Below are 12305 nucleotides of genomic sequence, written 5' to 3'. Positions count from 1 at the left end.
ATAGTTTGCATCTGCTAGTCCTGAACTCCCAATCCAACCTCCCCCTCCCCTTCCTTGGCAACCACAAGTCTGTTCTCAATGGCTGTCAGTCTATTTCTGTTTCATAGATAAGTTCATCTGTGTCATATTTTAGATTCCACATGTAAGTGATATCATATGGTATCTTTCTCTTCCTGACTTACTTCGCTTAGTATGATAATCTGTAGGTCCATCCATGTAGCTGCACAAGACATCATTTAATTGTTTTTTACAGCTGAGTAATATTCTGTTGTATATATATATATACCACATCTTCTTTAGAAAAAGACTACTTTTTAAATCATTATTTTTAATTACATGGTAATTAAAAATATGGATAGGGTCAATTATTTATCCACCCAGCTGCCACCTCTGTCACTTACTGATCCAACTCTGAAGGTTATTAGGTATCCAGGAAGGTCAACTGGAGGTTAATTTGCTTAACATGTATGGTCACAGGAAGATATTTGCCTTCCTAATTGAAATACCTGACTTTGAGGAGAACATCTTCTTGCATGTTTGGCTTACAATAATAATCACCACTTGCTTCTTTCCTTACTCATCATTCGTGTAACAACCAACCCTTGGTTATCTGTGGCGACTTTAATCAAATAAAACTCTTGTTTTCCCTGTTTAGTAAGCTAAGTAGATTATACAATCAATGTTGAGAATACTTAGTATCTCCTGGTTCATTTTTATTGCCTAATGCAGCTTGCAGTCCCAAATATTCTTTAATGACCTCCCCAAGGCTGGGGGTTGATCTGGTGGAAGTAATAGGGCACAGTAAATATAGCAATCTAGAGCAATTCATTTTAGGCTGGTACTTTATGTAAATCATGAATGAAGGGAAAAATCCTGAGTGGGGGACAGGATGAGGACGTAATGAAACATCATAGCTCTTTATAACTCAGTTCTTCCCAGGACACTTTATATACTTTAGCTTCAGTTTCCAAGACAGCAGATTCAGTGTTATTCAAATATAAGTACCAACACACTTCCCAAGACAGATAAATGACTTAAAGATTATCTACTGTTTTTGGTTGTCTGTATTCTCTTAGTCTCTTCCAATAATGTGGATGATTGTAAATAACTACAGCTGATCAAGTGACAGTCTCTCTAGAACTGTTTGCTGTGCTACATCCTAGGTTATCAGGTGGTTAGTCTCCATTCACCTCGAGCTAGAAGTGACTGTCAGTCCTTTTTTATTTTCCTTAGAATCATAAGCACCGTTGTTCTTTCTTAATATCTAAATAAGAATGTGGCTTTCAAGTGAGAACTAGAGTTGCATGATTTTAAGCCACTTAGGGGCATGGTTGAGTCCTTACAGTGGTTTTGAGAGTGAATGGGAAAATGAGGGCAGTGACACGGGAAATACTAGAAACATGCAAAGTAATGACAGATAATGATTTTTTTGGCAGAAGGCGACACTAGAGATTATTTAGTCAATTACCCGCATTTCAGAAAATGAAGCAGCTGGGACTCAGAAATATCAAGTGCCTTGCCCAACATTATCCAGCTAGCTGGAATGCCTGATTGTCAGTGTGGTAGTTTCCTCATTACACCCTGGTTCCTGTTTCTCTGCAACTGGAGGGGAGGGTGCTTCTAGCACATGAGAACAACCATGCTGTCCATTTTCCAGCATGTCTGGTAGGGGTGACCCAAGGCCTCCCTCCTTCCAGGTCAGGAATCATGAAAGAAAAAGTGGTGGAAAAACTTTCTCAGAATGCCTTTTCCTATCTCCTTTCAACAAGGGTAGAAATATCAGCATCCAGTGGCAGCAGGTAAGTCCTGGACTATCATTTGACCTAATTCCTACTTGAAGACCGCATATAGTAGCAGCAGAAAGAGAGCGTACAACCCACTGATTTGCTCATTATCTATCCCAGAGCCTCTCCATTCTGCCCCAATCCTTTCATCCCACCATTTTCCATTCTCTCTAATGAAATGAGGGATGTCAAAGTCCTTTATGGATTTTACAAAGTACTGACTGTATAGCATCCTTCCCAGAGACTCGGGGCATGAAGTTGATTTCATTGGTGGAGCCTCCAAATGTTGGATATATTTAAACAAAGAAGAATATATGAGAAGGTTCACCCTTTCTGCAGCACTGTTGGGTTTGAGTGGAGAGCTGGTTCTTTTAAAGGGTCATTGATGAAGATTCTCTGGGTTGTAGTCATTAACATTTACTGAGTACCTGCTGTATGATACCCAGTAGACCAGGAGGGAGACACACAGATGAGATACAAGAAACTTCTACAAATGGGAAAGGTACAAATAGTTATTGCACATCATGATAGCTTCCATAAGGGGGACCCTAGGTATTATGGCAACAAGGAAAGTTAGGTATTTAAATAATATTGGGATCAGAGTGAGGACAGCTTCCTGGAGATGTTGACTTAAACTAAGTTTTGAATGAAGAATGGAAATGAGCCATTCAGAGCAGGAGTAGAGAAGGTACTTCAGGCAGAAGGAACAGCTGTGCAGAAGCACAGAGTACGAAGCAGCGCACTGCTGATCAGGAAACAAGTGGTTGTCACAGTAGAGCAGAGGGCACACCAGGAGGTGAGGTGGGTGGGCTATGAGACTTGAGGGGTACACATGGACTAGGTCATGAACCTCTGCTGAACTAAAGCATCTGAAAAGTGTCTTTGCTAAAGAATCTGAAAAGTGTCTTGAATGCAGTAAGGAAAATGGAAGGATTTTAAGCATGAGAAGAGCTTGATCAGATTACATTTTAAACACTTTGCTTGCCTTTGCACTTTTTAAAAAAACTTTTTATTGTAGTAAAATATATGTAACATAAAATTTGCTATTTTAACCACTTATACGTGTACAATTAAGTGGCATTAATTATACTCATGGTGTGTACAACCATCACCACTGTTTCTGAAACTTTTTCATCACCCCAGTCAGAAACACGGTACCCACTAAATAGTAGTTCTCCATACCCCCTTTTCCCCCAGCCCCTGGTAACCTTTAGCCTACCTTCTAGCTCTAAGAATTTGCCTGTTCTAGACATTTCACATAATTGGAATCATACAATATTTGTCTTTTTGTCTCTGGCTTATTTCACTTAGTGTAATATTTTCAAATTTCACCTACGTTGTAGCATGTATTAGGATTTCATTCTTTTTTACAGCTAAATAATATTCCATTGTATGTATATACCACATTTTGCTTAACCATTCATTTTTTGGTGGATATTTGGGTTGTGCCCACCCTTTGGCTATTGTGAATAATGCTGCTATGAACATTGGTGTACAAGTATCTGAGTCCCTGCTTTCGATTCTTTTGGGTATACACCTATGAGTAAAATTGCTGGGTCAGATGGTAATTCTTTTTTTTTTTTTGGAGATCATCAGGTTTTAAAATTAATTTTTTATTTATTTATTTTTGGTTGCGTTGGGTCTTTGTTGCTTGTGTGCGGGCTTTCTCTAGTTGCAGCAAGCGGGGGCTACTGTTTGTTGCGGTGCGTGGGCTTCTCATTGCGGTGGCTTCTCTTGTTGCGGACCATGGGCTCTAGGTGCACGGGTTTCAGTAGTTGTGGCAGGCGGGCTCAGTAGTTGTGGCTCGGGCTCAGTAGTTGTGGCTCGCAGGCTCTAGAGCACAGGCTCAGTAGCTGTAGAGCACAGGCTTAGGTGCTCCGCAGCATGTGGGATCTTCCTGGACCAGGGCTCGAACCCATGCCCCCTGCATTGGCAGGCGAGTTCTTAACCACTGCGCCACCAGGGAAGCCCCTCAGATGGTAATTCTATGTTTAGTTTTTGAGGAACCACCAAACTAGTTTCCACGGTGCCTGCACCATTTTACATTCCCACCAGAAATGTGTGAGGGATTCAATTTCTCCATTTTCTTGCTGGCACTTGTTATTTTCCATTTTAAAAAAAGTTATCCTAGTAAGTGTTAAGTGGTACAGATTAATATTTTCAAAGGATCACTCTGGAAACAGCATGGAGGCTGGGCTGAAGGAGGAAACTCTAGCAGGCAGAGAAAACAGCTGAGAGATGGTTGCAAGGGAATAGGTTTTTCTGAGCATTGGTCCAAGAGAGTGGCCTTAGGCAGGAAGGGCATGGAAAGGGAGGGACACATGATGGCACATTTAGAAGACAGAATCTCTAAGATTTTGTGCTTGTTCATGGGGGAGAGCGGAAATGTAAGAAGCATCCAGGTTTTCTGACTTGGACACCTAGATGGAGGATGGTATTTTCGTTCACAGGGGCTGAGGGAAAGATGATGAGTTCAGTTGTGGCCACAATGAGAGTGTGATGTTTATGGGATCTTCAAGTAGGTGGATGGATATGAAGGTCTGGAACTCAGGGTTGAGGTCTGGCCCGGAGATGGAGATTCAGACACCATTAATGTACAGAGAGCAAGTGGACTGGCATGGATGCATGTATGGAGTGGGAAGACTCGGGGGCTCAGGGAGGAGGGGGCGCCTACCCAGAAGATGAGGAGACAAGGCTCTGAAGTGGGAGCGACATCTCAGAAACCGAAGGAAGAAAATTTTAAAAAGAGAAAGGCATAGAAGGGAGCAATCCTGCGGCTTCCCTGGTGGCGCAGTGGTTGAGAGTCCGCCTGCCGATGCAGGGGACACGCGTTCGTGCCCCGGTCCGGGAGGATCCCACATGCCGTGGAGCGGCTGGACCCGTGAGCCATGGCCGCTGAGCCTGCGCATCCGGAGGCTGTGCTCCGCAACGGGAGAGGCCACAACAGTGAGAGGCCCGCGCACAGCAAAAAAAAAAAAAAAAAAAGAGAGAGAGAAAAACGAAAGCAGAGAATCTGGAGGCTGTTTTGACCGTATTTGCTTCCAATTTTGTTTGTGTTTGATTTAGGGATTCAAAATACAGTGAAAGTAGTTTTCAAGGAAAGCTTGCACTGTGGTTTGGAAAAATTATGTTACTGTAATATAAGATGCTACACTAAGAAAATGCATCTAAGTAATGTGAATGTTGTTAATATCAGAGAGCTTATTAAAATTCATAAATAAAACATGACTGTAGACCAAATGCCAGCATGGAGAAAAATACAAAGAGCAAATTTACTAATTATCTAGGTGCATGCTGCAAACAAAGAAATGAATTATATGACTAATGACGTCGTGCCTTTATTCTATTCTGCAAGGGACCATTAAATAAAAGTGTATTTGGATTTCCTAAGTACAATAGGTTTGGATTTCACCAAGGAGGCAAGTTCAGTCAGTGAGTTAATTTGCTAAAACACATATAATCAAAGCAAAAGCATGATTTAAAATAGCCAAACTTTACCTTTTGGGATTGAAGTAATGTATATGTATATATAATTCCACACCATTAGGAAGAAAATCATTCATCTATATAATTATTTTCTGTTTTAGTCCATAAATATGAAGTCAGGCAGAAAAGAGAAAAAAAAAAAGCTGACTTAATCTAACCCTCTCTTTTGCTTCAAAGAAGCTGTTAAATTTTATACCACAGAGCAGGCTGACAATGATCAAGGCATAGAGGAAGGTACACCAGCCAGCACAGAATAAGTTTCACTGGCCTCCTGTTAGGTCTGTGACCTTGAGCAGTCAGTAACCTTACTGGACCTCAACTCCTTCATCTGTAAAATCGGGGATAGTAATAACTACATGATTCTTAAATGCTGTGAGAATTAACTAACACATGTGAAAATATTTTTGGTAAACTGTCATCAAAGCTATTTATTTAGACAGTGATAAGGAAAAGCATCCTTTGATTAAGGTTTTATCTTAGTGGTCCTTTTTTATTTGGAATATTTATATGCATCTGTTCATAAATTTTATTAACTTTTCTATAAACAGCACGTATTTATCTTTTTTAAGTGAAAAATATTCTTGAAACGTCAAATAAAGGACATCACATGACTAAAATAGTTCAAAGGTAGGTCAAACTTTTTTCAAAGCCTGGAAAATGATCATTGTTGAGTCTTCTAAGAAGGAAATTTGGCAAGATGAGTCAGAAGCCTTAAAATAGTTACCCATAAATTGTATGTCTAAGGGTTTATTCTAGGAGAATAATCAAAGATGCATGCACCACAATAGTATTAGTCATACTATTTATAATATTGAAAAATTAGAATATTGAGATATCTAATAATAGAAAATTATTAAATAAATTATAGTGTAGTTAACCAATGGGCCACTATTTAATCATTACAAATCATATTCTCCAAGAATATTTGAAGCTATGGGAAAATATTTATGTTACAGCGTTAAGTGAATAAGACAAGACAGGAAAAATTTTACACTATGATCTGAATTTTGTTTATTTTATATATATATATACATATATATACAACACATCTACATAAATATCCTTCCATGCCCCACCACCACCCCCATAGCTAAGTAAAATAGTCAAAGCTATTTTTTGTTTGTATCTAGATACCTGTCTAGGAAAGAGACTGGAGGGCGACCCATTGAAATATTGACTGTGATTATGATGAGATGGGTGCTTTGCCCTGAATTTTTTAAATGCCCTTTCAAAAAATGATACATTTGGGAATATATTTTTTAAAACACATATTTAAAAAACCTATTCCGTCTGCATAGTTTTTTAATGTGGAAAGTATTCTATCACCATCAGTATATTTCACTTTGGTAGTGGTCTGGTGACTACATTTCTGAATAAATAAACACACCCATATAGCACATGTATGTATGTATATGTATATATAAATATTTATACACACACATATATATACATTTAGTATACTCTGCTAAGGCATATACTAATGTGAAAATTAATATTATTGGCAAGTGATCGGTTTCCAGTTTTTAAAAATATTTCTTACCATCTAGATGAATTTTCAGGTAAAATGAATTCCTTTTGATTAAAGATCTGAGATTCTTAATGTATTTTCAGCCTATTTTAATAGAGCTATTATAAAATTTTTGGCTAATCCATCAATTGTTTTAAAAATAGCTATTTTATTTAATGTTATTTCTATGAACATTATATTCCTTTTCAAGATTGGCATGGGATAATTTCTAAATAGAGTGGTAATTATTATTCATTGTCAGTTCACATAGTTTTGTTACCTGATGGGGATGAGGCACCTGTCAGCTTTAGTAGAGCAGCCCATGCAGACAGTAATAGTTGTTTCAATTAGGAGCTCAGGGTAGCATGCATAACTAAAGACTTAGTAGGAATTAGGATGATTGGACTTAATCCCACATTTATTTCTCAAGAATTACCGAAAATCTGTTTCATGTAGTTTGATACTTTATCCTGCTTTTTTGTAGAACGGAAGATGGTGAACAACAAGTAAAAATGAAGTCCTTCAGGTATACTGAACTGTTGAGAGGGTACACGGTGGGTGGGAAAGGTCGCATATGTAGACCGTTAGCCAAAGCAAATGGTGATGTCAGGATAGAATGGATTCATGAATATTAGCTTTTTCTCATATGTTCTGCTCTGAGAAGATGCAGATACCTCAGGCCCAAATTGTGGCGCTCATAAGTTCCTTTCGCTCTGATGAGCTCTTTTCCAGCTCTGGAATGGATGCAGGGAGTCAGGTGGGTGATGCCAGCAGTTCTGCTTCTCTGTCAGAGAAGCCAGGCAGATCCCACAGGGCAGGGTCCCTGCCGCGTGCCTGCCTGCCCTGAGTCCAGAGCCTTCCCGAGCTCCCTCAGCCCTGCTGGACCACCTTTCAGCATAGGAAGTCTGAAATGGGAACTCATTTCCTTCTCCGTGGAGCCAGAGGCCCCTGCCTTGAAGTAATGCAGCCACTCAGGGTGAAGAAGTAGGAGTGAGTGGAAATAAATACAGTTCTAAAAACAAAACAAAACAAAACCATCTGATACCATCGTCACATACCTTATACCTTTTTTCTCTCTCTACTTGAATAACATTTTGGCGTATGTGTCTTTAAATTTTTCTCAGAATAGCTATTTATTGAAAACAACTATTATTTTCTTGAAGCACTAGAGAAAACCTAATTCATCCAATAAGCAAATCAGAATTACTTACAAGGAGTGTGTGATTATTAGGACTCCATCACCATGAAGTCTGTCAGTTGTTTCTTCATATTCTTTCAACGTCAACAAGTTTTTTTTCCTACATCTGGCAACATGGCCAGATCTCAGTTTTGCTTTATCTCCATTTATTCTGTTTTTTTTTTTAATATGACTCTGCAGAACACTGACATGGTTCAAAGTGGCAGTCACAGTTCACAGAATTAAGAGCCAGAGCCCTGATAAATTATTAAGCAGAGAATTGGCCTCTGGGTAAATATGCCCTTCTTTAATAAAATTCTTTAAGAAGTCTTTTCAGGTGCACCTCCTTCAAGTAAAGTACCTTATTCAAAAACTGGCTGTTTCACCTTCCTCTGTCTTTCCTAGCTCCCAGCATCATCATTTGTTATTCCCAAGTGACCTTGTTCCTACCGGTTCTCATCTCCCTCAAAACCCTGGCTCTGAGAGAAGTCACTTTCTCTTCTGCTGTACATTCCTGGAATCAGGCATCTCTGTCCACTGCTACTGTCCATGCTAATGGGTAATATTGTTAGAAAGAAGAGGTGAACATTCTAGCAAGTAGATAATCATAACATTTTTAAAATCATAAATCTTTAATCTAAGAAGTTCTCATGGGGGAGTTCCCTGGTCCAGTGGTTAGGACTCTGCACTTTCACTGCTGTGACCTGGGTTCAATCTGGTCGGGGAACTAAGATCCTGCAAGCCGTGTGGTGTGGCCAAAAATAAACATAAATAAAAATTGCTCATGAATAGACCAAAGTACGAGCAGATAACTGAATTTTATGTAAATACACAGGTAACTTGAATTCCATCCAGTTCACCCCAGAGTACTTATTTTATTCCAGGAGTGTCATTGGTCAAGCGTGAATGGTTGGGCGGATGGTGCTCCATCAGCGCTTCCCCCCTTAGCCCCACTCTTCCATCTAGTTTAAAGTCTCTAAAAACAGATCGGGACGAGTCTCCTATTTTTCCTCTTTCCCATTAGATTGCCTTCCCCAAACTCTTCTTTTTTTTTTTTTTTTTTTTTAATATAACCTTTTTTAAATTTTAAAATAGTTTTAGATTTACAGAAATTGTGAAAACAGTACAGAGAACTCCCATAGACACCATACCCAGTTTCTCCTATTATTAACATCTTATATTCGTGTGGCACATTTATCTCAATTAATGAACTGATATTGGTACACTATTATTGAATAAAGTCCGTCTTTTATTTACGTCTTCTTAGTCTTCCCCTAATGCCCTTTTCTGTTTCAGGGGCTTATCCTGGATAGCACATTCCATGTAGACTCCTCTTGGCTGTGACAGTTTCTCAGACTTTCCTTGTTTTTGGTGACTTTGGCACTTTTGATGAATACTGGTCAGATATTTGGTAAAATGCCCCTTAATTGGGATTTGCCTGATGTTTTTCTCATGATTAGGCTGGGGTTGTATGTGTTTGGAGGAAGACCACAGAAGCAAAGTGTCATTCTCGTCACATCATGTCAAGGATGCCTATGGTCAACATGACATCACTGCTGATGTTGACCTTGATCACCTGGCTGAGGTGGGGTCTGTCAGCTTTCTCCACTGTCAAGCTATTTATTTATTTAAGGAATGATTATATTTATTCTTTAAATACTCTTTCAAAAAATCTTAAGGGTGCCTCACTTTACAATGGCTGGACACTGTCAAATGATTCTTTTATCGAAGGAAGACAGTATGTGCAGCCCATGCTTAAGGAGTGGGGATTTATGTTGCTTCTCTTTGATGATGGAGTATCTACATAAATTATTTGGAATTCTTCTGTATGGGAGATTTCTCCCCCATTTATGTATTCAATCATTTATTTACATAAGTATGGACTACTGCATATTCATATTATACTTTGGGATATAATCCAATGCTACTGTATTTATTTTGTTGCTCAGACTATTTCAGCTTTGAGCACTGGGGGCGTCTTTCATTTGGCTTCCATCATTGTGGTCACCTGGGCTTTTCAGTGACACAGACTATCAATTTCTTTTTAGTCTACATCTTTTTAGTCTTTTTATACTTTTTAAGTCAGTTTAAGTGAAGGTTTCTGTCACTTGTAACCACAAGATTCTTTTTTTTCCCCACTCAGAACCTAGATATGTTTATTTTATTTAATTTATTTTTTTATTGGAGTATAGTTGCTTTACACTGCTGTGTCAGTTCCTGCTGTACAGCAAAGTGAATCAGCCATATGTATACATATATGCCCTCTTTTTTGGATTTCCTTCCCACTTAGGTTACCACAGAGCACCAAGTAGAGTTCCCTGTGCTATACACTAGGTTCTCATTAGTTATCTAGTTTATACATAGTATCAATAGTGTATATATGTCAATCCCAGTCTCACAGCTCATCCCCCCCTTCCCCCTGGTATCCATACATTTGTTCTCTCTGTCTGTGTCTTTATTTCTGCTTTGCAAATAAGATCATCTATAACCACAGGATTCTTTTTTTGGGGGGGGGTGGTACGCGGGCCTCTCACTGCTGTGGCCTCTCCCGTTGCGGAGCACAGGTTCCGGACGCGCAGGCTCAGCGGCCATGGCTTACGGGCCCAGCTGCTCCGCGGCACGTGGGATCCTCCTGGACCGGGGCACGAGCCTGTGTCCCCTGCATCGGCAGGCAGACTCTCAACCACTGCGCCACCAGGGAAGCCCTATAACCACAAGATTCTTAACAAATCTTAAGAGAGAGGGCTTAGGTTGCATTACTTGTTGAACATTTCACATGTTGCCAATATTTCTCTTATGTCAATGCAGCTGAATGACCATTTTACCCCGGAAAGAACCAGTTCTCTCTTGGGCTGTGGCGACCACTTTGCTGAGCACTGTGATAATAGCAGGAGGCTCGAAAGACCGGGGCCGTGTGTGGTTCAAGTTTCAGCCTCATGCTGATAGACAAGTCACGTAGCCTCTGAGTTAGAAAGGGGGCACAGAGATGAGAGGGGATTAAGTGGCATCACATCGTTGTGGTGTCATCTGGAGGCCAAGACTGCCCCTCATCTGCTGAACTGGCTGCTGGGGAGTGTGAATGAGCCCCCCCCGAGACTAGGCTGCCAGATAAAATACAGGACACCTGGCCAACTGTGAACTTCAGGTATGTAATGAAGACTCTTTAGTACAAGTATGTCCCAAATATTGCACCAGGATATACTTATACTAAAAAAAGTATTCACTGTTTATCTGAAATTCAAAGTTAACTGCGCGTCCTGGTGCCCTAAGTGCCCTCCCATGTTCAGGCTCCTCAGGACGTGCACTCCAGGGAGAGTGACTCTGCAACTTCAGTTTGACCACATGGCTCAAGCCATCTCAAATATTTAAGAACTATTTTAAGAACTAGAATTTATAGGAGTTTGTGGTTATTTGGCTCTTCAGGGTGAAGAAGGAAGGGAGGGTCTAGAGCTAGTCCAGTGGCGTCACCAATCAAGATAAACCCTTTAGAAGGAAGAGTAATCAGGGCTGGCAGAGGAAGGATTAAAATGGGGTCGGCTGCAGAGAATGCATCCAGTTTGGGATTTCTTGAGTTTTAGGGGGCTTATGAATCACTGAGGTGCATAATTTTAGTTCTGAAGGTTGGGAATTGGATAAAGAATGAATGAGATAGGGATTGAATGGTAAGTAGCTTATGAGTAGCTGTAAAGCCTTATGAAGGCATGCGATCTCTTAGGGTGAAGCTGTAGGTGAGGAGAGAGTGGTGTCAAGTGAGGGGTCTCTGGGGGGCCAGTATTGAAGGACAGAGGAAGAGCTGAGTAGGGAGGCTAAGGAGGCGGAGCTGAGTGGAGAGGCTGGAGGAGAGGAGAGGTCACAGAAGCCAGCGAAGAATGAGAAATGGCAACAGTGTCAAATTCAAGGCAGGGATCACCTGGGGTTGCATAAGATGAGGCTGACCTCTGCTAGAGTAGTTTTAGTGGAATGGGGGCTGGGAGGATGATTTTATTTTATTTTATTTCAATTTTTTTTTTTTGGCTGCACTGGGTCTTCATTGCTGCACGCGGGCTTTCTCTAGTTGTGGTGAGCGGGGGCTACTCTTCGTTGCAGTGCGTGGCCTTCCCGTTGCGGTGGCTTCTCTTGTTGCGGAGCACGGGCTCTAGGTGCATGGGCTTCAGTAGTTGTGGCACATAGGCTCAGTAGTTGTGGCTTGCGAGCTCTAGAGCGCAGCCTCTGTAGTTGTGGCTCATGGGCTTAGCTGCTCCATGGCATGTGGGATCTTCCTGGACCAAGGATCGAACCCGTGTCCCCTGCATTGGCAGGCAGATTCTTAACCTCTGCACCACCAGGGATATCCTGGGAGGTTGATTTTAAT

The 12305-nt window shown here is 40.6% G+C and overlaps 1 protein-coding gene across 1 annotated transcript in view; it reads left to right on the top strand.

Annotated features, from left to right (window-relative positions):
• BMAL2 (basic helix-loop-helix ARNT like 2) overlaps positions 1–12305 on the top strand; it is a gene marked incomplete at both ends in the record, with an annotated part of 92853 nt that overhangs the window by 40194 nt on the left and 40354 nt on the right. The window contains one exon of the mRNA XM_079714728.1: positions 7262–7303. Within this exon, the coding sequence (XP_079570854.1) occupies positions 7262–7303 (42 nt within the window). The remainder of the gene's footprint in view (positions 1–7261; positions 7304–12305) is intronic.

Source organism: Hyperoodon ampullatus (assembly GCF_949752795.1).
Source record: "Hyperoodon ampullatus genome assembly, chromosome: 11".
NCBI classification, from domain to species: domain Eukaryota; kingdom Metazoa; phylum Chordata; class Mammalia; order Artiodactyla; family Ziphiidae; genus Hyperoodon; species Hyperoodon ampullatus.
The sequence above is the reverse complement of the archived record's forward strand: the minus strand, read 5'-3'. Positions and strand labels throughout refer to the sequence as shown.